Source organism: Balaenoptera physalus, assembly GCF_965194825.1.
Source record: "Balaenoptera physalus genome assembly, chromosome: 3".
NCBI lineage: Eukaryota > Metazoa > Chordata > Mammalia > Artiodactyla > Balaenopteridae > Balaenoptera > Balaenoptera physalus.
In genome coordinates, this window is record NC_138890.1 from 141,341,351 (window position 1) to 141,368,834 (window position 27,484).

General features: G+C 37.0%; 2 protein-coding genes across 16 annotated transcripts in view; both read left to right on the forward strand.

Moving 5' to 3' along the window:
* The window catches only part of LOC309657892 (uncharacterized protein C5orf34 homolog), a 37,431-nt gene extending 21,536 nt beyond the window's left edge, over positions 1–15,895 (forward strand). For 2 of the 5 annotated variants that reach the window (XM_082455879.1, XM_082455880.1), the window contains 7 exons: positions 2,814–2,905; positions 4,088–4,157; positions 4,815–4,985; positions 5,417–5,511; positions 6,861–6,959; positions 10,632–10,672; positions 15,490–15,895. In XM_082455879.1, the coding sequence (XP_082312005.1) occupies positions 2,814–2,905; positions 4,088–4,157; positions 4,815–4,985; positions 5,417–5,511; positions 6,861–6,959; positions 10,632–10,672; positions 15,490–15,683 (762 nt within the window). In that variant the 3' untranslated portion in view covers positions 15,684–15,895. Of the gene's footprint in view, positions 1–2,813; positions 2,906–4,087; positions 4,158–4,814; positions 4,986–5,416; positions 5,512–6,860; positions 7,032–9,561; positions 9,716–10,631; positions 10,673–15,489 lie in introns of those variants that run through there. The other 3 variants (XR_014261955.1, XM_082455881.1, XM_082455882.1) reach the window with 3 other exon arrangements.
* A 91-nt stretch (positions 15,896–15,986) lies between these two features.
* Positions 15,987–27,484, forward strand: part of TMEM267 (transmembrane protein 267) — a 29,280-nt gene continuing 17,782 nt past the window's right edge. The window contains exons 1-2 of one of the 11 annotated variants that reach the window (XM_082455940.1): positions 15,987–17,779; positions 26,818–26,927. In XM_082455940.1, the coding sequence (XP_082312066.1) occupies positions 17,465–17,779; positions 26,818–26,927 (425 nt within the window). In that variant the 5' untranslated portion in view covers positions 15,987–17,464. The other 10 variants (XM_082455942.1, XM_082455946.1, XM_082455948.1 and 7 more) reach the window with 10 other exon arrangements.

The following is a 27,484-nucleotide window of genomic DNA, read 5'->3' on the forward strand; positions in this document are numbered from 1 at the left end:
GGGTCCACATAAGGAAGGGTACCTGACCGTGTTTGGGAGGCTCCAGGAAAGCCTTCTGGAGGAAGACATGGCAGGAGGAGTTATGCAAAAGAGGGATGGATGTTAGAGGAGCATATAGCTAAGGGAACACTGTTCTTGCTCAACTCTTTGCATGGCTGGCCTCTTGTCATTAGAATTTCTATTTAAATGTCACCTCCTCAAGGAAGCTTTTCCTGACTATTCACATTAAAGAAGCTACCCACGACACTCCCTATCAAGGTACCCTCCTCTTTTTTTCTTCTTGGCATTTAGTACTTTGTGACATTTTCATATTGATCAATGTTTGTTTACTAACTAACCCACCTAGAGGTAAGCCTTGTCTTGTTCAACACACTATTTTCCTAGTGCATAGAACAGTAGATAAATGTCATCTAACTGGAGGCAAGAGTCTGGGGCCAGTATGGAATGTTGAAGGAAATGAAAATGCTGTGGTAGGCTGTAGTAGACTAAAACAGAGGTAGAATGGTGGGGGAAATGTCCAGAGAAGAGATTAGACCACCAAGTTGAGCCAGTTCATTAATGGAGCATGAGAAACCCTATTGCTTTTGGAGAGCCACTGAAGGATGTAAGTAAAGTGACATCATATTTTTGTTAGGTCTTTTCAGAGGAAGATGAACTGAGATGGGGAAGCAGTGGCACTTCAAGCTGTAGAACCAGTTAGAAGACATGTATAGTAGTGCAGAGAAGTAAGTATGAGGGCCAGGCAGTGGTAATGAGAATGGAAAGATAAGAATGGACCCAAGAAATACTAAGGAGACAGAACTAATGACTGATGGGATATTGGGGATGAGGAAGGAGTTGAAAATGATGCCAAGTTATTGAATTAATCAATGAGTGGTGGTACCAGGCACTGGATTAAACCAAAAATTTTTTAAACCTGAAGTGTATTGATGATGGCATTTTTTGATCTTACCAAGAGATTTCCATGAAAGATTTAAATTCTATTATAGTTCCGTCCCATCTGCCTGATAGTAATTGAAAGAAACTCTTAATTGTAAGATGCATCTTTATTTCAGAGAGGTTAAATTGTGAAAAATAAGCATTTTAGAATTGATGAAATTAGGGCAGTGGAAAAAGACAAGAACCTTCGAGGGACTCAGTATCCAATAGAGAAAGACATAAATAATTAAGGTGCGATATTTTGAGTGCCTACCACGTGACTTAGCCCACTGTGCTAATAAATGCTGAGGATACAGAGGTCAGCAAAACAGATTCAGCCCCTACCTTCACGAAGCTCCATTCTAGTAGAGAAGACCAACATTAAGTATAAAACATTAAATTGAAATTGTAATGGAAACCAAGAAGCAGGAATAGAGGTTTTCTGTACTTGTAGACATAACTAGGGGATTTCACCTAGTGTATGGGACCTCCTTAATGGCTTCCCTGATGCTGAAGGAAAAGTAGGAGTTAGTCAGACAAAGGGAGGTGATGGAGGGAGGGAGCTGAGTTCTAGGAAGAGGGAATAACATGTAATGATTGACATATCAGAGGTAAGTATGAAGTAGGAGAGAGGGAAAAAAATGCAGACTTTGAAGGGAAGGTAATTTCATTTTGACATTGTTGAAGTTGAAATGTCTTTGTGATACCCAGTAGAGATTTAGATATTCAAGTCTACAGTCCAGGATAAAAGAGGAGAGACTATTTTTTGAGTACCATACTATAGACTAAATTCTGTCCCAGTTGCTTTATGTATGTGTTATTTCATTAATCCTCGGGACAATCTGGATGGTAGGTAGTATCCCCATTTCATAGGTTGTAGGCACTGAGACTTCACACAAGTTTGTATAACCTGCCCATCATTATAGTAGGAAGAGGCACACCTGTGATTTGAATCCAGCTCCGACTTTGAAGCTTATCTTCTCTCACTGATGGTAGAGTATGGGCAACACTCTCTTGTGGTTCAGTTCAGACCTCTACTACTACTTAGCCCTCAAGCCTCAGTTTCCTTATCTAAAAAATAGACATTAATAGTTCATATCTCTCAGGATTATTTTGAGGAGTAAATGAGATAATCCTTTGTAAACTACATAGCGTAGCACCTAGTGCATAGTATCATCTGTTTAATAAGTGTTAGTTGTTGCTGTTGTGATATTTATTATGAACACAGTTTTGGACCCTCCTGGGATTACCCAAGAAGAAACCGGGAAATCAGAAGAGAAGGCTGGAGACAGAGTCCTGGTAAACACTAGCATGAAAGAGTCTGAGAAAGAGGAAATTCAGAGGGAATAACAAAACAACATTTTTTTCTAATTCAAGAAGTTGAGCTTGTAAATAATAATATTGTCTTACACAAACTAGCAATTGTTCTTCCATTAATAAAATATAACAAAATGATATAGTCATTCAATTAAAATAGTAATTAAAACAGTTTTTTAAGCTTATTTAGCCGCCACCTTCTTCGTCTTCTTTTTTTTTTTTTTTCTGTCTAAAGGGAAAAAGGGGCTTATGGTAGGTTTCCTGTTAATGCACAAGGAAATTAGTTTGTTAATTTGAGTACAGCCAAGATTTAAATTGAGCAGTAAGTTATAGGCTATTAGAATGTAATTTTTGAGTAGGATAACTTTTGATAGGAGGAATTCTAGACTTTTAAAAAAAAGGGAAAATGGAAAAGCATCATAAAATACCTTTTAAAGTTACCTTTTATGGGCTGTTGATTAACTTAACTGCTCGCCTTTTCACTGTATAAATACATATTTTAAGGGAGAAAAATAGCTAAGTAATAATGGCCAAAATTTATTATTGAATCTTTTTTAAAATTTTAAACTAATTTTCAGAGAGAAGACAAAACTTATTCAGTAAATAACCTTCCTCCAGATAGACCAGGAAGTCCATTTTCTGTTTGTTCTCTAATTAAACAGGCAACCAGGTAAGTGCTTCACGTTCAACTGAATCAAGTGTTATGTGTCTGAGAAACTTGATACATTTTCTAGTGGTTAGGATAAGATTAAGAATTGGTAGGTACAGTGGAAATGTCTTTAGTAAAATCTGTCAACTTTTCTGGTCTCATCATTTATAAAATAAAGTGATCACAATGTCATTATAAGAGTACTTCTTGGCACTTCCCTTGTGGTCCAGTGGCTACCACGGTCCCAATGCAGGGGGGCCCAGGTTCGATCCCTGGTCAGGGAACTAGATCCCACATGTTGCAACTAAGAGTTTGCATGCCACAACTAAAAGATCCTGCATGCCGCAACTAAAGATCCCACATACCACAACGAAAATCCCATGTGCCACAACTAAGACCCGGCACAGCCAAATAAATAAATAAAGATTAAAACAACAACAACAGCAACAACAAAAAACCCAATTATTTAAAAAAGAAAGTACTTCTGGCTTTGAAATTTGAAGTTAAATATGGAGAAACATCCGCATATGGCAAGCAACTGCTGGAAGGAAATAAGTGCCTTTTCTCTAGGTAAGTGTGGCATCATTATTGTTCCTTGGAATCAAGTTGAAGATTTGATGATACATTTGAATTTTCATACTTCTTTATTATCCTAGGAGTAATAACGATTTCTGAGAATGAACAGAAGGTGAACTGTAGTTTGGTTCTTTGGTTCATATGTTTTTTAATTCATTAATCAGTCTGTGGCACCGAGAGGAACGAAAGTGGATTGTTGAATTAAATTATTTGTTTTATAAACTTATGTTTAAGCAACTTCTAAAGTCGATTTGAAGGAGCAGAACTGGTCATTTGATTTTCTAGGGACAGTTGATTCACATCCCCACCACTCTTAGACTATGCTAAACCTTTCAGGTGCTGTGAATCTGTCACTTCTTAAAAAGGAGCAAATTCTGAAAATCCTCTCCATTTGGAGTCATTTCATTGCTAAAAATTAGAGGAATAACCTTAACTATGTAAGATTAGCACAAAGGGAAGCAACAGTAGTAGTTCCCTTCTAGGGGCTTAAGGAGGAAAGAGGTCCAAACATATTTTTGTGGAAATGAGTTACTTGCCTAAAATGTTGTATAGCAGTGAGAATGGGTTGCTAGAATTGGAAAATGACGTTATTTGCAAATGTTTAAGTAGTATTTTTCTTGTTCACAGAATTCTTCAGCATTGTGCCAAGGTGAAGCTTTCTTTAAGCCATAACTATCATATATGCTGCTGGAAAATGGTATCTTAAATTATTTTAAAAGCAAGATAATTTTAATTGCTTTATTATTTGTATACATACATATAAGTTCAAATTACTTTCATCTAAGTCATGTGAGAAAGTCTTTGCAATATTAATACTGGTTTATTTAAAAAATCCATTTAATAGATAAACACTGCAAAATTGGGCTTTTATGTTATACTTTTACTGTATATAGTTTGTTGTTTCTTTTTTCTTAGAGGGGGAGGGCAGGGGAATTTATTGGATTTGAAGTATGTGAAAACAGTTATTTTGAAACATACTACAGTATTCATTCTATTTCCATAACTGTAAAAGTAAATTTCTTTTAATGCTGACTTGGAGGAAGTGATTCTCAGACCTTGATTTCTGTATCTATACTGCTTTGATTATAAACCTATATGTTGCTGTAGTTCCTAATCTTTGTCTATATTCTATGTAAAGTTCAGCAGAATGGTGACTTTCCAAAAGTATTAGTACTTAATCTGCTTACAATAGACTCTTTTGGGTAGCCACTTCTGGAAAAGTCAAAACATCCATAAGGATTCTACAATATTCAACTTCTGAATGAGAATCTGAAGTTGTCTCAGTGTTCATTAATCATTTCAATCTTATTAGTGGATAACTCTCTTTCCTGCTATTTTTATTTTCTGGTTTTAGGTACCTGGGATAAATGATAGCAATATACTGCCTTTGCTTTTGAGAGAATCGTTCATACCCAACGTGGGAAGATTTCTTGCATACTCTGATGACAAAGTACATGCTGTCTTTTCAGATGGCATTACTCTAACCCTGAATTGGAATTTCAGCTCTCTTATTGAAAAGAGACAGGTAATTATACTTCAGACTGAAATCTATTTTTTATTTATTTATTTTTAATCTGTGGAAATAGTACAAAGAAAATGAAGTACCACAGTATCTCTATTTTTTGAAGTATAAAATCTGTCAAGAGGCTTTACTGATCTCATTGGATTTCCTAGCAGAAATCAGAAGGGTGTGACAAATCGTCATTTTTATAAAGGTAACTCATTATAGAGAGAGGGACTAGTATTTTTGTTCTTTTGATAATTATCTATATAAGGGTGGTGGTTAAATAATACCCATATCCCATGTAAAATAAAACTTTTAAGTTAGTCAAAATAAAGTTTTAATGATTCATCTACTTCTTTTTTTTTTTTTTTTTACTGAAAATTAATTAAAAAGAAGGTTTTGTTTTTCAGTTCTAGAATACTAAAACTTACCTTTCCTCCTTGCTTCTTAAGGTAAATCGAGGTCTCAATTTAGGTTGGTGTAAGTTAACTTTTCCTGATGGACAAAATCAGTTAATTCAGATTCAACACCCTGGACCATATGAAAGGTACTGGAAAGCAGTTAAAAAATAATTTCATGTTAGTAAACAACTTCCTTTTAGACAGAGAGGAAGCATAAAAACATGATTTAAATGTTGTATATATTTTTAGTTTTTCCATGTGGAAAATGTACATAAAGTCATTTCAGCGGGTTTCAGTAGCTGCATTGTTTTTGTTCTTGTTTTTTTGGCCACACCACGTGGCTTGTGGGATCTTAGTTCCCCGACTGGGGATCGAACTCACGCCCCCTGTAGTGGAAGCACGGAGTCTTAACCACTGGACCTCCAGGGAATTCCTCAGCAGGTTTCAGGGGTTACAGTTATATTGATCTCTAGCATAACTAAATAGATCAGGTCAGCTTTAATCATTTCCATTTGTATTCTAGTGATTTTTCAAAATAAATGTGTTATAGATATAACTGGCTTGCTGTGGAGGTTGGACTGTGGTCAGCTGTGTTAACCAGTTAACTAATTATTCCCCTAACCAATTTAAACTAAGGCTTACAGCCACAAATAACTAAACTTATGTATATTTCTGTAAAGTGAAATAAAACAAACTAGCTAATGATTATTCTTAAAATGGAGAAGATTCTTGAAATCAGCTTTTTATGAATATGCTTTTTCTCTTTTGGCTTATGTAATTTGTTATAATAATCATTCTCCTTGTGATGTTCTTGACATGTTAGTGATTTTACTTGAGGATGGTCAAAAAACAATTGCTTTTTTTACCTCTTGAATTTATTTTTCTGTTGGGATTTATTGCATTTTGGTTTAAATGCTCCAACATTCATTGCTAGTTTGAATAATTTGCCTCAAAAGATAGTGTCTATTTAGCAAACATTAACTATTTATTTCAGCCAGTCACTCCAAATCATTCATTTTATTGAACTTGATACTTGTTTTGTGTGTTTGATGAGTTATATATAATTCTGGATGTGTGTGTGTGCATTAATAGGTGTGTTCTGGTTTAAATTTTAGAAAGCAAATGCTCACTTAGCCTTGTGTGTAAAGACATTTTCATGATAAAATTTAATGAAATTCATTTTACTTTGAAAAACTAAAAGGAGAATTTAGACATTTGAACTTTGAGTGAAATCCAAGTGTTAACCTGTGTTCTGATTCTTAAATCTCATCTTTATTAATCATGAATGTGAGTAAATCATTTTATTCCTGATGAATGAGAAAAACTTGCTTATTCTTTTTCCAATGAAAACGATTTTTAAAATTGCCCTACTTGAGAATTTTTTCTTTATTCTTTTTTCCCAAACCGTCTTAATGATTTTTCCAAATTTTAAATACTTTTATAAATATTCTACAAGTTCATTTTTCAAATATCTGTCTTACCGTATTCAATCTAGATATGTGACAACAGTAATATCATGGTGCAGAAGACTGACCCAGGCTAGCCAGAAAGAATTGCCTACACATCCTTCGTCTTCTGTTCCGGAAGAAAACTGGTATTTGTATTTATTTTAAACTTAATCTGTGTAGAAGAGCCAAGTAGTCCTCAAAAATTAAAATGTTAAAAGGTAAACTGACTCTTTTTCCCAAAAAAACTTTCTCTTAGTTAAATATATTTAATTCCTATGATTTTTTTTTTTAAATATCTCGTGATCTCACCTATTTTTTTTTAATTTTATTGATTGATTGATTGATTGATTGATTGATTGATTGCTGTGTTGGGTCTTCGTTTCTGTACGAGGGCTTTTCTCTAGTTGCAGCAAGCGGGGGCCACTCTTCATCGCCGTGCGCCGGCCTCTCACTATCCCGGCCTCTCTTGTTGCGGAGCACAGGCTCCAGACGCGCAGGCTCGGTAATTGTGGCTCACGGGCCTAGTTGCTCCGCGGCATGTGGGATCTTCCCAGACCAGGGCTTAAACCCGTGTCGCCTGCATTGGCAGGCAGATTCTCAACCACTGCGCCACCAGGGAAGCCGTCCTGTGATGTTTTGATAGCTTAAATCTTGAAAATAATTTATCTTTAATTGGATATCTCATTTATTACAGTTCATCATAGTATATTTCATCTGAAGATTTGAAAACTTCATATCAAAATGGGTGACTCTTTTAGTGTAATAAATTCATCCTGAAAACTTTATGGAAAAATTTAGAGGATATATATTTTTTTATCTTAGTAATATTAAAGGATATAAAATGTTGACTAACATAACAAGCTTTCAGAAAATGTTGATTTTTAAATAATTTCTATTATATTAATTGCCTCCCCCAAATTAATTGATAAATCAACAAATAAAGCAAGATTTCAGTCCCTCCTGTGTGCCCTTCAGTGTGTAGGTGACTAGAACTGGGCTTCGAAGGAATATTTAGGGAAATTACAACATTTTAGGGAAGAAGCAAGGGCAGAGGTAAAAAAGGGTATTTTGGCTTGTGGAGATAGTAAGAAGTTAGTTTTTATGGAGGAGACACTTATCTGCTTGGGTGTAGTGTGACTTTGATGGATAGGAACAGACCTTGTAATCAATAGAGGAATTCAGACTTCATAGAATTACACGTTCCTATATGGAAAAATGACAGGAAGAAAGAGCCTTAGGAAGGTTAGTGTCACTGCAAGAGTATAATCTGATTATATTGGAAAAGAAGGATATCAGGAACAATTTAGGAAGCTTTAAATTAAAGTAAGTTGTAAGAGGACTTACCTGGTGGTCCAGCTGTTAAGACTCCGAACTCTCAATGCAGGGGGCCCAGATTGGATCCCTGGTCAGGGAACTAGATCCCACGTGCCGTAACTAAGAGCCCACATGCTGCAACTAAAGATCCTGCGTGCCACAACTAAGACCTGGCACAGCCAAATAAATAAATAAAAAGAATAAAGTAAGCTGTAAGGTGTCTTAGTGCATGGTGCATGGTGAAAAAAATATAGAAACAATAAGCTTGATTCTTATCACCTTTTCCTAAGTTACTTAGAGAAAGAGGTCCAATCAAATCAGTAGATGTGGGGCTTCCCTGGTGGCGCAGTGGTTGAGAATCTGCCTGCCAATGCAGGGGACACGGGTTCGAGCCCTGGTCTGGGAAGATCCCACATGCCGCGGAGCAGCTGGGCCCGTGAGCCACAACTACTGAGCCTGCGCGTCTGGAGCCTGTGCTCCGCAACAAGTAGAGGCCGCGACAGTGAGAGGCCCGCGCACCGCAATGAAGAGTGGCCCCACTTGCCACAACTAGAGAAAGCCCTCGCACAGAAACAAAGACCCAACACAGCCAAAAATAAATTAAAAAAAAAAAAAAAGCCATGGTTTTTAAAAAAAAAAAAAAAAAATCAGTAGATGTTATTTGAATATCCAGATATCTTAAGGATTCAGCTTTCCAGGTCCCTCTCTTCAGCTACAGTTTGGGAGCAGAAAAGTTGCCTTAATAGCTAGCAAAAAACATAGTTGGGAAGAAAGGGACATTGTACATGGCTATAAAATTGGTTACTTCATCATTGCTCAGCTGGCAAAGTTTGTAAAATGCTAGCCTTTTTATATGAGAGCTTAAAAGAGGATAACTGTCAAGACAAACTGAGAAGTGAGGGCGTAAGAGAAGTACAGATTGGTGAAAGCAGCCATGGGTGGAAGCAATGTGGAGCGGAGGGGAGGCAAAGGAATTGAGGAGTGGGGAGGGGAGATACAGCACTTGAACAGCTCCATTCCCCTCCCAAAGCCTAAGACATCTCCACTGTGATTCTTGTTTTCTTGTCAAAGTGGATAGGTTGAAGGGAGAGAAGAGATCGCGTAATAAACAGCTACCTAAATTGTATTTCAATATTTTATTTCCAACTCACCTTATATTGTTAGCTTACTCGTTCAACTTTTTAATAGGGATGCTTGTCAAAAAATAGTACAGGAGATATGTCATAAGATGTTGGTTTATCATATGAGTGACAGCATTAAAGGTAGTTTGTATGGTTCTGGGTGTACCCAGAAAATGTGTCTCATGTTTAAAAAAGGCGGGGGGAGTGTGTTTTGCAATGACGAAGAGTCGGCGGGTTTTGGAGTAAGTCACATCCAGGTTTTTACTACAGATGCTTAAAATGATGAAAGATCTCTTTTATTCTCCGTTCATAGGCTGGAGTACAAGGAAAGAGTGCAGGCTGATGAGGTGCATGTGGTCCATTGCGTGTGGTCCATTGTCTGCCAGTAAAGCAGACAAGTCGTATACCCTATTGTGAGCTGTGAAAAGACTATTCTAGTGACTTGAATAAAGAGATGTTTGCATGAATGTCCTCATTAATTTTGCAGAGCTAGTCCAGTTACACTATTTTCTAGTTGTGTGCCACTGCTCATACTTCATCTAGTGATGAGGGAAAACACAAAGAACACACACATAAGAGGTTCTGCTGGATTTGTATACATTTAGCCTTCTATCCCATACCAGTTGCCCCTATATCTGTTTCTATGGAACATGGTAAGGGCTAATGTTCATATGTTAACCCTTCAAGTCAAGAAGAGAATGTTTAGTATACTGTGCTTAAGAAAACAATGAAATGATTAGGTAGTCTATTCCAGAAGAAATTTAATAGAAAATAGTTACTATGTTTTCACACCTAATTCAATCGTATAAAAAGTTGGCCCTGGAGACCATCCATTCCCTAAGAGGTCCATATAAATGAGGTCTTACTATATGTGTAAGATCCCTTCTCCTCCAAAGAAACTATCTAGGTATGAAGATCAGAAAATTAAATAGTTCAAGAGAAAGCATTACAAAGAAGTTTATGATTAATTAACATACTGCTGTAGGAATTCTAAGGAGAGAGTATTTCTTTCATAGAAGTGATGAGATTTTAGTAGGTTTTTAAAGTTTTGTAAACCTTGAGGAGGAAAGTAGAAGATATGCCACGTCAGTACTGAGTTGTAGCAGGAAGGCCCATTACCTTCAAACCTCAATACTTAATTCAAAAGTCCTGGAGGTGGAGGACTTTAATTCACTTGCCTTACTCATGAAAGGCACTCAGTAAGTATCAGTTGAGTCAAGGTGATTTGTTGCTAAATAAAGCCAATATAAAGAGAATTCTTAACCTCTAGGTTCTTATGTCAAAAATTCTAACCTTTATGAAAAAAAAAATTAAGTATGCTTATTTGAAATATTGTGGATATAAAAGAATGAGACAACTAGCATGAGTTTTTTTTTTGCACAGGTCTGTGGCTTCTGAACTTGAAAAGATACAGAAGTTTAACTGTATCCTTTAAACAGAATGTATTGTCCTGCATAATTTCTCCCTTTCCATTGTAGGCTTAATTCATGACTCTGTACTTTATATTAATCCATACTTATATATTACAGAGCTTTATTGAATAATATTTAAGATTGTAATTTAAGATGTATCTTGTCTGTAGGAGGTACATCATGTTAGCATTTGTACTCTTCATTGGGTTTAACTCAGCAAAGGACAGTGAACTAGGGTTAAGATATCCTATGGAGACTTTCACACTTACATAATTATATTCTAAATTATAACTGGGAACTATCTCTGACTTCTTTCTTTTTTAAAATTTGTAGGATTTTTATATACTATTATTTGTAAAAAATTTCAGCTTTATTGAGGTATAATTGAAAAAATTATAAGATACTTAAATAGTACATCATAGTGACCTGACACACATACACATTGTGAAAGGATCACCCTATCTTGTTAATTAGCACATATATCACTTCACATATCTATCTTCCTCCTCTCCTCTATCTCACCACCCCTCCCGGGGGAGGGGGGTGGTGAGAACATCTGATTTCCACCCTCCCAACAAACCTCAGTCATACAACACAGTATTATCAACTACAGTCACCATGTTATACATTAGATCCTCAGACCTTATTCATCTTATAGCTGGAAGTTCATATGCTTTTACCAACCTCTCCTTCTTTCCCCACCCCCAGCCCCTGGCAACCACCAGTCTACATTCTGTTTCCATGAGTTTGACTTTTTAAAAAATTCCACATATGAGTGACACCATGTAGTATTTGTCTTTCTCTGTCCAGCTTAGTTCACTAAGCAAAATGCCCTCAAGGTCCATCCGTGTTGTTGCAAATGGCAGGATTTCCTTCTTTCTCATGGCTGAGTAGTATTCCATTGTGTGTATGTATATGTACCACATCTTCTTATCTGTTCATCCAACAATGGACACTTAGGTTGTCTCCATATCTTGGCTATCGTGAATAATGCTGCAGTGAACATAAGAGTACAGCTATCTCTTCAATAGACTGTTTTCATTTCTTTTGAATATATACCCAGAAGTAAGATTGCTGGATCATATGGTAGTTCTATTTGTAATTTTTTGAGGAAACTTCCATACTGTTTTCCACAGTGGCTGTACTAATTTATATTTCTACCGAGGTACACAAGGGTTCTCTTTTCTCCACATCCTTACCAACACTTGTTATGTCTTATCTTTTTGATGATAGCCATTCTAACAGGTGTGAGGTGATATCTCATTGGTTTTGATTTGCATTTCCCATGATGATTAGTGATGTTGAGCACCTTTTCATGTACCTGTTGGCCATCTGTATGTCTTTGGAAAAATACCTATTCAGTTCCTTTGCTCATTTTTTAATCAAATTGTTTTTTGTTTTTTGTTTTTTTGCTATTGAGTTGTATGAGTTGTTTGAATATCTTGGATATTAACCTCTTATCAGATATATAATTTGCAAATATTTTCTTCCATTCCATAGGTTGCCTTTTCATTTTGTTGAAGGTGTTCTTTGCTGTGCAAAAGCTTTTTAGTTTGACAAGTACTGCTTGTTTATTTTTGCTTTTGTTTTCTTTGCTTTTGGTGTCAAAAAGTCATTGCCAAGACTGATGTCGAGGAGTTTATTACACCCTATGTTTTCTTCTAGGGGTTTTATGGTCTCAGGTCTTACATTCAAGTCTTTAATCCATTTTGAGTTGATTTTTGTGTATGGTGTAAGGTAGAGGTCCAGTTTTCCCAACATCATTTATTGAAGAGTCTATCCTTTCTCCATTGTATATTTTTAACTGTTTGTTGTAAATTAATTGACCATTACATACATACGTGACTTTATTTCTGGACTCTTTATTCTGTTCCATTGATCTATATTTCTGGTTTTTGCTAATGTCATACTGCTTTGATTACTATAGTTTGAAATCAGAAAACTTCCAGCGTTGTTTTTCTTTCTCAAGTTTGCTTTGGCTATTTGAGGTCTTTTTTGGTTCCATACAAATTTCAGTACTGTTTGTTCTATTTCTGTGAAAAATGCCATTGGAATTTTGTATTGTTCAATACCTTGAATATTGTATTGAATCTGTAGATTGCTTTGCGTAGTATGGACATTTTAACAATATTAATTCTTTCAATTCATGAGTACAGAATACCTTTCCATTTATTTGTGTCTTCTTCTGTTTCATCTAATGTCTTATAGTTTTCAATGTACAGATCTTTCACCTTTTTGCTTAAATTTATTCCTAGGTATTTTATTCTTTTTGATGTAATTGTAAATGGAATTGTTTTCCTAATTTATTTTTCTGATAATTCATTATTTATTTATTTTTATAAATTTATTTATTTTATTTATTTATTTTTGGCTGTGTTGGGTCTTTGTTGCTGCGCACGGACTTTCTCTAGTTGCGTCAAGCGGGGGCTGCTCTCTGTTGCGGTGTGTGGGCTTCTTGCTGCAGTGGCTTCTCTTGTCGCAGAGCGTGGGCTCTAGGAGCGCAGGCTTCAGTAGTTGTGGCACGTGCGCTCAGTAGTTGTGGCTCTTGGGCTCTAGAGCGCAGGCTCAGTAGTTGTGGTACATGGGCTTAGTTGCTCCACGGCATGTGGGATCTTCCCAAACCAGGGCTCGAACCCGTGTACCCTGCATTGGCAGGCAGATTCTTAACCACTGCGCCACCAGGGAAGCCCAGATAATTCATTATTAATGTATAGAAATGCAGCTTATTTTTTATATTGATTTTGTATCCTGCAACTTTACTAAATTTATTAGCTCTACCAGGTTTTTGGTGGAGACTTTAGCAGAGTCTATATATAATATCATATCATCTGCAAATAGAGACAGCTTTACTTCTTCCCTTCTGATTTGTATGCCTTTTATTTCTTCTTTTTTGTCTAATTGCTCTGGCTGGGACTTCCAGTACTATATTGAATAAAAGGGGTTGAGAGTGAGCATTACTGTCTTGTTTCTTATTTTAGAAGAAAAGCTTTCAGCTTTTCACTGTTGAATATGATATTAGCTGTGGGCTAATCATATATGGCCTTTATTATGTTGAGGTATGTTCCCTCTATACCCAGTTTGTTGAGTGTTTTTCTGCATCTATTGACATATGATTTCTATCCTTCATTTTGTTAATGTGGTGTACCACATTAATTTTCATATGTTTAACCATCCTTGTATCCCTGGAATAAATCCCGCTTGATCATGGTGTATGACCATTCTAATATATTGTTGAATTTGGTTTGCTAATGCTTTGTTGAGGACTTTTGCATCTATGTTCATCAGAGATATTGGCCTGTAATTTTCTTTCCTTGTAGTGTCCTTATCTGGTTCTGGTTGTCAGGGTAACCCTGGCCTCGTAAAATTAGTTTTGAAGTATTCTCTCCTCTTCCATTTTTTGGAAGAGTTTGAGAAGGATCGGTATTAATTCTTGTTTAAATATTTAGTAGAATTCACCAATGAAACCATTTGTGTTGGGAGGTATTTGATTACTGATTCAATTTCCTTACTAGTAATCAGTCTGGATTCAGTATGTTTCCAGGAATCTATCCATTTCTTTTAGGTTGTCCAATATGTTGGCCTATAATTGTTCATAGTAGTCTCTTACGATCCATTGTATTGTGTGGTATTGGTTGTGATTTCTCCTCTTTCATTTCTAATTTTATTTGTTTGAGTTCTCTTTTTTTCTTGGTAAGTCTAGCTAAAGGTTTGTCTATTTTATCTTTGTAAAAAAAACCCAGCTCTTTGTTTCATTGATATTTTCTTTTGTGTATAAGCTCCTTCCAGGGAGATAGCAGCAACCTTGAGTAGGCCAGAGAAAGAATGTGGAGATATCATCTGCCAGCCTCCTGAGTCTCCAGGGAGGATCACATTCAGCCCCTAGGCATGTGCTAAATTGGAAGCTTTTAAAGTATGCAAATAGCCCTCTTTGAGGGAAAGACTGGGAGATGGGTGTTTCTGTGTGCTCAGAGCTAGGAGTTTTAGGGGCCTGTCCCACACTTGGAAGTCTTAAAAGTTGGAGCATTAGATCTTGGGTCAAACCCTTTACTCCTCAGGGAGAAGCTGGGAATTGTGAGTTCCCCCCTGTTGTGCTAAGGGTGGGGTTTATAGTGAAAGTGTGTCTCAACCTTTCTTACCCATTTAATTGTGGATGTTTTCTTATTCACTCAGTGTATAGGAGTCACTCGGGTAGTTCCTGGATTTCTGACAGGGAGAATTTCTCCGTGTGTAGCTGCAGATTCAGTGTCACATTTGTGGGAGGAGGTGAGTTCAGGAACCTCCTACATCTCCAGCTTGGACTGGACTCTTACTTCTTTTTCTTATTAAACCTTTTGTTCTGTACATTCCTATCCCACTCATCTAAATTTCTTTTATCCTGTTATTTTTCCATAATCCTATTCAAATAATAAAGTAGCTCTGTAACAGAGGACAGATTCTTTTCACTCTAGATGTTTTAAGTTAAAAATACCCTACACAGATTGTTTATATTCCTCTCACCCCTACTTTGGTTCCCTTTTATTCCCATATCACTTCTTCATTTAAAGAAATGTTACTGAGGTTTTAATTCTTTTATTTCCTCCCTGTCACCAGACTTCCATCCAAATACAGACATACATACTCTCTTTTCCTTTCCCTCTTATAGTCTTAACTAGTTTCTTCATCTATAAGGGATAGACTTGATAAATTCTGAAGTCCCAACTCTATTATGAATCCAAGAGATCTTCCTCCCAATGGAGAAATAATATTTTAATATGAAGGCTAGGCTTTCTGAATTAAAAACAATTATAATGAAAAATATAGGGGAAAAGCTCCTTAACTAAGCAACTTAGTATTATTGGAGAACAGTGGTGTCCTAAGCCAGATTTCTAACAAGAAAAATGAACAGTCTTTGGATCATTGTAAACCAGAATCTTCAGAAACCTTGCTAAAAGAAGTTAATGAAAAGAGTGTATCAGTGGCATTGAAAAAAACCTCTGAAATCCTTCAGGATATTGACTGTCTTCTATCAAACTCTAAAAGGTGAAATATGGAATTATTACAATATATTATTAAACCTTGAGGATGTTATTTCAAGTGACTGCTAAAAAATTACTAGAAAGCCAAGAAATTATATATATGACTTCTGTACAATGATTATATGAGAAATGACATTTAACTTTGGAGGTATTTTACCTAACTTGTAAATTTTAAAATATGTATTTTATTAATAAAGAACTATTTTAAAAATTTGAACAATTTCTTATCTCAGATTTGAGAAAAAATTTTATAAAACTGTAGTTGTTGCTGTTTTGTCTTGTGGAGCATTCACTATTAATCAAGTTTTTTCATTTTACTTAATGCAGAATTGTGTACATTGATCATTTGCTATGTAGTCTCTCTATTCCAAGTATTTTTCAGTAGAACCATGAAAAGAGAATTAGGTCTTAAAAAAACAAAACAAAAAACCTTAATGTGGGCAATATTGCTTCTAGCTAAGAATCGAGCACTTTAGCTAAGACTAAATTTTATCTGGACTATCTCATGTACCAGATATTTTCATATGTTTTGAACATCTCCAAAGATTTATGCTACAACGTGTATGAAACCAAAAGAGGAATGAGCTCACCAAAAGTGCTATATGTATTACACCTGTCTCTTGGGAAAGAACAAAGCCATACATCTAAAAAGACTTCAAGATTATACCAGATATAATCAGAAATGTTCAAATTAACTTATGATTTCTTGAAAAGACCAGTCTCTTCACATAAAAGAGAAGAAGCAACAGAGGAAACAACGAGAAAAATAGAGCAAAGCAAGCAGAGTGTAGTAGGTTAGGAGAGGTAATGTAAGCAATTTGAATGGGCACAATGCTCTCTTTAGCTCCTCTCACAATGGGCTCCCTGCCACCTTCAGGTCTCAGCACAAATATCCCTTCCTCAGAGGGGCCTCAGCCAGTTACTATTACATCACCATGTTTACTTCCTTTAGAGCACATATTTCAATCATCCAACTTCTTTGTGGTCTATATCCTCCACTAGAACTTGAGCTCCATAAAGTTATTTTATAGTCTTATTACCAAGCATAGTGCCTGGCATATTGAGAGCACTCAGTATGTATTGTGTAATGAACAGTCCCTTTGGGCAGTAGACTGTCCACAGAGAAAATAACCAAGTTCTGTTTTGGTTGCAGGAAACCACCTATGTTGTCCCTAAATAACTCTAGAAAGCCTAGACTATAAGAAATGCACCCATGCTGCCATAAGGGTAATGCCAAACTGTTAACTGCATTCAGACAAAAAAAATTTGTTCTCAACATGACTAAAAGCACCCAATATTGTGGTTAATGTGCTCAGTAATATTTTTAATAAGCTTTTAAGCTGTGCAGGTAAAATATGTATAATTTCCTCCCTCAGTTGAGTCTTTCCCGTTGGCTAAGAACCAAGAGTGTGACAAGCAATGAAAAGTTCTGTAACAGAAACTAAGCCACACTTTAAGGTTCCGTGAAAGACCTAGAAGTTTGCTTGAGATTGAAGATTCGGATTTTCTGTGGTCTCCTTCAACTATGTACTTACTATAATCCCATTGCCGGCCCTGCATTACATCCAACACTTGTTTTGAGAAACCAGGTAGGAAGGAGAAAGAAATTTTCCTCTTTGAGCCCCCGCTTTTCGCCCAGTGCTTACTAGAGCCACATGCCAAGCTCGATGTCTCCTTGGTGCTGGCAGAGCAGCCACCACTCCGAGGCAGGGAGTCGGGATGGGAACTGGCCACAGACCCACTAAACAAGCCGCACCTTGTCAGTCCAGTTAGAGTCAAGCTGCCCTTTATGTTGTCTCTTTTCTCGACTCTTGGGCATTCAGTAGTCATGATTAAGCCTTCTAGCCTTCTCACCGCTGTCCACAAGAAAAAGCTGCCCCCAATGCCCACCGCACAGCGGCAAAGAGTAATTATCAAGAGCTCCCCAAGGGGGCGGCGGAGCGCCACAGCGGAGCGTCAGGTCGGCCAAGCCGCCCGGTCTTGCGGAGTGAAAAACTCTCCTACGCCCACCCTAAAGGATCCCGCGCAGGAAGTCGGAAACATCTCTACATCTCCGGGACAGCCGGCGGCACCGCTGGGCAGAAGCCCGCGCGTCCCATATTCGGTGAGGTTAATTCGCGTCCCCGGCTTCCTGCCGCCGCGTGGGTGCGCTGTGGACGGCGCCGGCTAAGCCGAGAATGAATCCTCAGGGTCGAGAGAGGGGAACCAACAAGGCACTTTTCACTTCCCACCCGTCGTCCCAAATGTGTCCTTTTGGGGAGCACGACGGTAGGGGAACTCGAGGTACCCAACTCCTCGGCTTAAGAGCCCTCAACCCGCGTTCCTGGCCGCTCAGAGTAGGACCAGTATCCCGGCGTCCTCTCGGCCGGCGTCGCGGGCTGGAGCCGCTCAGGCCCGCGGCCGGCGTCTCTATGGTACCGACAGAAGAGGGTGTAGAGGGGCGGGGCCGCCGTTCGCGCGGCTGGCTTGCTTCAGCTGGGGGAGCAGACGGTGGGTGCGGCTGATCCTCAGCGAGGGACCGGGCGGGAGGGGGACTGTATGGACGCCGCGAAACTGCGTCCTGAGGTAGCAGGCCGGAGGCGGGGACCACCTGAACCTGAAGTCTAGAAGATCCAGGTTCCCGATGGGGAAGGCGTGGAGGGGCGGCAGTCGCGTGGGACCCGAGAGCAGGCGGGGTGTGCTCGACAGACACTGGCCGGTGTCTCCGGGATCTGCGCGATCCCTGCACGGCCCTCCTGCTTCGTCGCGCTTTATAGATCCCATGGGCGTCAAACCCTCGCCTAGGCTTCGCGCCCCTGGCGTTTCCCTGGCTCTGGGCGGGGTGCCGGGGATCTTGCCAGAGTTGCCCGTTGCCACCTTACCAGACACGAGGGCCCTTAAGGCGCCCAGGCTCCCGGGAGGCGTGATTGTGGAGATTGTAACTTGTTCCCTTCCCTGCAGACGCCAGGGCTTTCCACCTATTTTCTTAATCGACATTTTAAAAATTATTGAATCATGCCAACCTTAGGAAAGAATGACTTTGGGAATTCGCTAAGACTTGAAACATGTTGAAATTCAGAATCGTATGTATTTGTAATGGTCATAGGAAAGAAACGTTTTATATGCAGGTTACGAAAAGTATCCGTGAAAGTGAGCAAGATTTGTGTTTCCTTTCTTTGCAAATTAGCTGAATTAAGATTTGGCGTCTGCTTTGAGTACCATAGCATTAAAGAAAGTAAATATAAAGTTTCACAGCAACTACAGTTCATTGAAGAGGACTTATTTGTAAAGCATAATAAAGGCAGTTTTCGGATTTTAGACGGTGCTTTTTCCTCAGGTTTTTGTAAATATGTGTGATGGGGTTTGGGGGGGGAGAAGGGGGTGAAGCAGAAAAGGACATTTCTGTTGGGAATTTGCTACCTCATTTTTTTGGTAGAAATAACGTCAGAGATTATTAACAAACAATGCACAACAGTGTGTAAAGTAACTGGCTAAGTATGTGTTTGTCGAGTTAAGGAAAGGGAGGATTACTACTAGGTATACTTTGAAGACCCCATAGTTGATGGCATAGTACTCTTATGGGAATGGCGCGTGGCAGAGTTTGGCCATTGCCGAAAATGGCTCCCGCAAGTCCCAGAGAGACATTTATGATCTGGGTAACTGGCTGTTATGGCAGAAATCATTCCAAATAATATCTTCAGTTCACAGGCTGAGGATTGCTAACCTGCTTACCCCCTGTATTAGTATAATGGAATATTAAACACCTTGAGCACATTAACTTCATGCATGACAAGTTTAAGAAAATTATAATTACTGCTCTTAATGAACTTGCCCAACGAAAGTGAATATGTAAAATAAAGGTATTTTACAGTTTAAGAGGTTCTGGAGTCCATTCTATTTATGCGGGAGGCGCAGGAAGTGGAAAAAGGAAGCAGAGAGAAGAAAAATGGGACACTTAGGTGTTCTAGTCAGAGACAATAAATAAGAGGAAGTACACCTATTAAATTACTTTCTCATACTCAGAATCTACTCTAAATATCTGCACCAGTAGTTGCAGTGGAATAGATGTCGGAACTGTGTGTTTCTGGGACCATAATTATACCTTTCTTGAAAAGAGAAACTACTGTTTTAGCTATCCATGCTGCATAACAAATTACTGTACCCCAAAACTTAGAGGCTTAAAACAGTAAACAGTTATTATCTCACTGTACCTTTGGGCCAGAACTTTTGGAAGAGGCTTAGCTGGATGGTTCTGCTCAGGGTCTCATGAAGCTGTAGTCCAGATGTTGGCAGTGCTGCAGGCATCTGCAGGCTTGACTAGGGCTGAAAGGATCTGCTTCTGGGTTCGCTCAGGTGAGCTTTTTGTTCCTCTCTCATCGAGCAAGCTGTTTAAACTTTCCATTTAAAATGCATTTTGTGCTGCCCCATTATGTGTATCTGGTCCTATTCATAAACTACTACAGTATATAGACATTTGGAAAACAGTAAGTTTTTCTTTTTCGCGTCACTTTAAATTTGGATCATCATTTAAATACTTTAAGTGATCTTTTCATGTTTCACTTTGCTCATGACACTTCACGAGCTACTCGATTCTTTTTGTATCTGAACTCATCGAGTAAAACATAAGGTGAGTACATTTAAATATATTTAGTGATGACAAAAATTGTTTAGTGAGTAAAAGAAGATGGATGTAATGAAATGGCTTTATAGAGACATCATGCAATTTGCAATTAGGTGGATAATGACCTTTTGTCTGCTTTCTAGGATGAGGCTTGACAATAAATTTGCAATTAAATGCATATAGAAGCATAGTTTGAGCGGCAGAAGAGCTTTTCTGTTAGGCCTCTGTGTATACTGTGTCCAGCCTACGTTCTCCTCACACTCATCCACCTGACTGGCCTTCTTTCTTCTTAGGGTAATTTACAGGCCACGGCTTACCGAAGGAGGGGGATATTGCTCTGCGGCTGTACCTCTCTGGCTTGGTCATTAATTCAAGCTTTCTGTGTCCCAGTTCCCATCCAGCTAAGTGGATAATGATATTATCTTTGGTTCAAGGGAATATTTTATAAACTTAAATTTATATGCCCTGAGCCTTTAAACACATTGACTTCTTTATCCATTCAGGTGTCAGATGTTTACTTTGCAGAGCAGAGACCTGATTCATGATGTGTGGAACTATAAATCCTAAGGTATATGGAAAGGATTCATGATCTTGGAGGTTTCTTTTGCATTTTGGTCATATCTCTTGGTTGAAAGTATCTTGAAATCATTATTTCCTAATCCTGGAAGAATCTGTAGACTATAACTCAATCTTAGTGCTTTAGAGAACAATTTTCATTTTTCCACATGACTAAGAATTTGAGGATGGTTTTAGATTCCATTGTCATTAACAAAATAGTTGTTCTCTGCAAAGCAAGTATTCTTCACACTAATAAAAAAACTTAAAGGAACCTGCATAAGTTTATTTCATCTGGAGATACAGAAATCTTTCATATAGGCTTTTCATGTACCAACTAATACATAAATGTAAATACATTATTTTTATATTATACTATAAATTTGACTTGTGAGATTTGCATACAATTTTATTAATGTTTATTAATGTTATATATTCTAATATTTTATTAATATTTATAATGTTATAAATATGTTTCTATATTTTTAAAAATTATACTTTTAAGAAGCTGACTTTAGCATCATGGTCTGAGTTATTAATTACTTCTAACTTTTCAAAGGAGCTTTATTGGTTTTGTTTTCATGATAGTAAGACATTAAAAATTTTTATGAAATCAAAGAAAAGGAAAAAAAAGTAATGATCACATGTAAGCCCACCAGTGAGAGACAAGCTAAATGAACAGCCTTACAGATTTTTTATGCATATGTACATATTTTTAACAAAAATGTAATATTTTACATATTATTTTTTAGGCTACCTTTTAAATCTTAATATCTATTGAGCATTTCCTATGTCAACAAATATGGGAATAAGTATTTTTTTAATGACTGCATAATTGTATGGAATTTATTTCACTAGTCCTGTATTTTGGACACATAGTTTCTAATTTTTCCTTATTATAAACAATGCTGTGCTGAACATCCATGTGTAACTCTTTGTATTTATCTAATTAGTTTCTTAGGATAATTTCCTAGAATTGGAAATGCTGAGTCAAAAGTGTTTGCTCATTTATTAATCATTTTTGATACATATTGTCAAATTGTCTGCTAGAAGAGTTATACCAATTTATACAACTGCTAATACTCTGAGTGATCGTTTCCCCACCACAAACAAATCATTAGCAATCTTTTGTCGATCTTACATTGAAATCTCATTGTTTTAAATTAAATTCAATTGATTACCAATAAAGTTGAAATCTTTTAATAGTTTTCTTTGACCGTTTGTATTTCTTCCTTTTCCAAATTGCCTTTTCATAGACATTGCCATGTTATTATTGGGATAGGTATTTTTTCTTCTTGTTAGTTTTAAAAGCCCTTAGTAAAGTAGGGCTTCTAATCTTTCTCCATCATAAATGTTCAAAATTTCCTCCATTTATTAGTCTTTAATTTTGACATGCAGAAGTCTACATTTTTATATAGTCATGTCTATCAGTATTTTTAAAATAATTTTGAGCTCCTCTCTAAAAGTCTAGCTAGCTGGACTATGTAGAAGTATGTTTACAAATTCATATAAATATCCCAAATTTGATAACCAAACTGATTACAAAAACTATCTGACCATGGAACATTTTCAGGCATCTAGTCAATGAAACTGATTCCCTTTCTTAATTTAACCAGAGAAACGGTCTGCATTACAAAACTAATCCATGGGATTGTGACATTCTGAAATCTAAAATTGTTTGATTTAACAACTCTACCATATAAAACTGAGCATTGCACAGATGATCCAATCTCAGGTTTCTTCTGATGATTAACTCTCCAGTAATACTTAGCAATTAAACCCTTTTGTAACAGACCGATTACCATTGTGGACTGGTCGTCCTGCTCAGTATAGTATATTTGCAAGATTCCTCATCTAATGCATCTAGAAGGAGAAAGGAGCCCACCTTCTACTATATAGGCTGAAAAGGCCAAATACTATCTTTTCCAACCTCCCTTGCAACTAGGGAACGGGCATGTGACCTAGGCCCAGCCAATGCCCAACTCCAAATTTTGAGAGCAAAGAAACAAATACGCCAAGAATCTTTTATGACAGCAGCAGATAGGGCAGTACTAGCAGCAATGCCAATGATAATATCTGGTGATGGGTCAGGCAGTGTAAGCTGGGCTCAGGGGCAGAGAGGTCTTCACCACAGGTGTCTGGTGTCATTTTCACTGAGGTGCTTGAGGCAGAGTTTGAAGCCTGGTTCTTGAAACCTGGCAAGTCTGTGATTTCCCAATATCCTTTTAATGTTTTTTGCTTTTACTTAGAGTGCTTTCTGTTCCGTGCACTTAAGAACCCTAACTGACACAGGATCTGAGTGAAATCATTGTTCCTTACCAATTTGGAATTATACATGCATTTCCCCCTTCCCCAAACACACACTTGACCTGTCTCAGACTTTGCATTTACCTTTCAGTATTCATATTACTCTGCTTCTGCAAGTTTATTGGCATTTACTCTTTCGAATGCCAACCTGAAAATGTTTTGTGAAGTTGCTAAAAGAAAATCCCTTTTATGATTTTGATGAGAGTTACATTAAATTTATAGATTAATTTGAGGAGGAGAACACCATCCATGTCGTCTTCTTCCTCAGTAAAATGGTCTGGCTCTTGTTTCAGTAAAGTTCCATCAAAGGAGCAGAACTGCTTTGCGTGCTAAGGAATAAGAAGTTTAGACCTGCTGTAATTGTGGGGCTCGGAGGGCAGGCGCTGCAGGCCGTTGCCTATGAGTCTGTTTTTGAACCTGAAGCTGCAGCAAGTCGGGAGGGGAAGGTGGATGTGGATGAGAACAAGGACAGAATGGAACCTGCACTGGCCTCTCACCAACTCCAGTTTTGATGCCGTGGGTGACCTGCGGGAGAGGCTGGCACTCTTGACCCTGGGGCTGCACATGCAGGCCCAGGATTTGGAGAAGCTGAAGGAAGTATATGGTGAAGGCTGAAGGAGCTGCAGGCCTAGCTGCTTGCCCTTGCCAGCAAGGTGAGCTGACAGATCAGCAGCAAGACGTGCAAGCTCCACGGCGCGTCCAGCACCAACCTTTAGAGTTAAAAAATGTGGCTGCTGCTTCACTTCTGCCTTCCAAGTCCCATGTACAGTGTCTCCTGTAGCCAGCACTACAAAGAACTATAAAAGGAAGGGGATTCTGGGAAATGTCCTTCCAACTTAGCTGCGTTAACATAGCACAAAGCCACCAGAGCTCTAAATAGCTGATTGATAAAGTACAGTTTTGTCATTTTCTTCACATGCATTACCTGTTTAGTTTATTCCTTGATATTTGAATTTTTATTGCTGTTGTGAACGTTCATTTTCCTGTATTTTCCCCTTATGATTATTGCTGGTATATTAATAATTTATCTTGAATTAGCTGCCTTTTGCAACTTAAATTCTAACAATTTTCAATTTATTCTCTTGGATAGGCAGTCATTTCACTTACAAACTAATGTAATTGTTTTCTTCCTGATAAAGTAATGATACATTTTCTCTCTCCCTCCCTCTATCCCTTCCTTGCCTCATTACATTGATTAAAACTGCCAGAACAATATTATAATAGCTGTACTGTTTTTGACTTTAAAGATAATGTTTCTTGGTTTTCATTCATTCTGGTTTCTTATAACCTAGCAGTTCTTAATGTTTAGTGAACATAAGAATTACCTGGTATTCGCACTTGCTAAAAATGGAGATTTCCAGGAACACATGCTACATTTTACTAAATGCCGTTTAATCATTTAATAGGCAATACCTGGTGGATAACAGATACAGTATATGATGATTTTTATTTAATTCATTCAATAAATACTTGTTGAGCATCCACTGTGTGCTAAAAGATAGTGGTGAACAAATAGACCAAGTCTGCTCTCTGAGCTTTTGTTTTCTTTCCTGAAGTGTTTACAGAGCGTAAACACTTGGAAAGTAGGCAAGTCTTCTGGCTCTAACGGAATTACTTGCACCACCATTTAAGCTTAGTTTCTTTGAGCTAATTAGGTCACTTTATTTTTCTTTTAAGCAGTTTAAAAGTGATGAATTATATATTGCATTGTGGTCAGAGAATTTGGCCTGAACATTTCCACGTTTTAGATTTTGTTGAAGTTTTTCTTGTGGATGAGTAAATGTGTAATTAAATTTTATAAATGAGCCAGAGACATTTGGAAATAATGTGTATTCTATGTAATATACACAGTTTTAGACCTGTATATGAAATAAAATTTGTAATTAAAGTATTCAGACTATCTATATCTTTTTTTTTTGCTACTTGACCTAATTCATGTAAGCACGATTTGACATGTAAGCATCTTCTTATATAATTTTACTATGACTTGAATATTTTATCCCTTTTGATCCCACTAAGTCTTTTGCCATAAATTGTGTTTGATGGTAGTATTACCACAGCTGCTTAATTTTGTTTGTGTTTTCTAGATATGTATTTTCTCATCTCTTTATTTTCTATATTGCTGAGACTTTTTGTTTGAGATGTTTTCTTATGAACAGTAACTTGGGAGATGTTTACTTCTGTTCCAATCTGTCTCTTTATAGAGAAATTTAATACATTCACATATATTATAGTATTTGTGTTTGATGTGTTTGTTTCCTTTTTTATTTTTTTGGTGGGTGGGGGTGGGAGTAAAATTTTCTTCTTCATTTTTTTCCTTTTCTGTTTTGCTATATTGAGCAAGTTTTCTGTATTCCTCTCTTCTTCCCCTAGAAATTTAGAAGTGCTGCTCCTTATTTTTTCCCCAGAAATCATATGTAAATGTGTTATAATTTCTAAGGCAAGAATCTTAAAATTTGCAGTTGTCACATAGAGGCCATAATTTAGTTGTTTAGAACCCTATTGTCAGAATCCTGTTCTCCCAGAGCTCTGTAATTGCTGTCCCACAATATTTGGTGTTGGTGTTAATCACATTCTCTTTCTTTTGCAGATAATCATTGTTGTTGATGATGGTGTTGTTTTTGGACTTGGAAACTCTTAAGGATTTTCTCTTTATTTTTTGAATTTGTTTTTTCTTTCAATGCCCAACTCTTTGTCCTTTTTTTCTCCCTCAAGCTTTGGGAAAATTCTTTGAAAGTATTTTTACTCACTAATTTTGTTTTTTGAAGCATTCATTTTACTATGCATTGCTTCTATTGACTTTTTTTTTGGGCCATCAGGTTTTTTATCCCCATAATCTCTTTCTTATTTTCAGATTGCTCCTTTTACATGAAAGGCTGCTACTGTTACTGACAATAAAATATTTTCCCTAACTTTTTAACATCTTTATTAGAGTATAATTGACATGTAATAAACTGTACATATTTAAAATGTGCAATTTGATATGTTTTGATGTGGGTATGAGACTATGAACCGTGAAACTGTTACCACAATCAAGATAATGAACGTATCTGTCCCTCCAGTGTCCTTATGCTCCTTTTTAATCCTTCCTGCCCCTCCGGTCTCCATGCAACCACTGATCTGCTTTCTGTCACTTAGATTAGTTTGTATTTTCTAGAATTTTATATAAATGGAATCATACTATGTACTCTTTTAAAAGAATATTTCTAAATGAAAATTTCAAACATAAAAGGAGTATAATGAACTAAAGTATATCCATTACCTAAATTTAACAATTATAACATTTTCACATACTTGCTTCAATTATTTACTTTTTAAAAATAGACTTTTTTTTTTTTTTAATATAGCAGTTTTAGGTTTATGGAAAAATGAAGCAGAGTAGAGCACTGTGTTCCCAGATATTCCTTCTACCTCTGCACACATTTCTCCCTATTAACTTTTTGCATGAGTGTGGCACATTTGTTACAATTAATGAACCAATATTGATACATTATTATTGACTAAAGTCCAGAGTTTACATTAGGGTTCATTCTTTGTGTTATACAGTTCTATGGGTTTTGACTATGTAATCTTTTTTTTTTCGGTCTGGTTTAGTGTTATTTTAAGGTTCATTCATGTTTTTGTAGGATTCACATTTTGGTTTCTTTTTATTTCTTTTTTTCCACATTTTGTTTATCCAGTTGGGTTGTTTCCAGTTTGGAGCTAATGTAAAGAAAGCTGCTATGAGCATTGATGTGCAAGTCTTTGATGTGCAACTCTTTGTGCAGATGTTTGCTCTCATTTCTCATAGGTAAATACCTAGGAATGGAATGACTGAGTCATATGGTAGGAGTATGTTCAACTTTTTCAGAAACTGGAAAGTTGTTGTATCATTTTACATTTCCACCAGCAGTGTATGAGAGTTCTGGTTGCTCCACATCTTGTCAACATTTGGAATTGTCAGTCTTAAATTTTAGCAGGTCTAATAGTTATGTTTGGAATCTCATTGTGGTTTTAGTTTCCATTTCCCTAATAATGAATGATGTTGAATCTATTTCATGTGCTTCTTGACCACCTGTATATCATCTTTGTAAAGTACCTTTTCAGATCTTTCACCCATCTTTGTATCAGTCTGTTTTTCTGTTATCATGTTTTGAGAATTCTTTGTTCTGTGTACAAATCCTTTACCAAATATGAGATATGCAAAAATGTTCTCTCAGTCTGTGTCTTGTCTTTTCATTCTCTTAACGTCTTTCAAAGAGCAGAAGTTCTTAACTTTGATGAAGTTCAATATATCAACTTTTTAAAACAGATGGAGCTTTTGATACTGACACTAAGAACTCTTTGTATAACCCAAGGACAAAAATA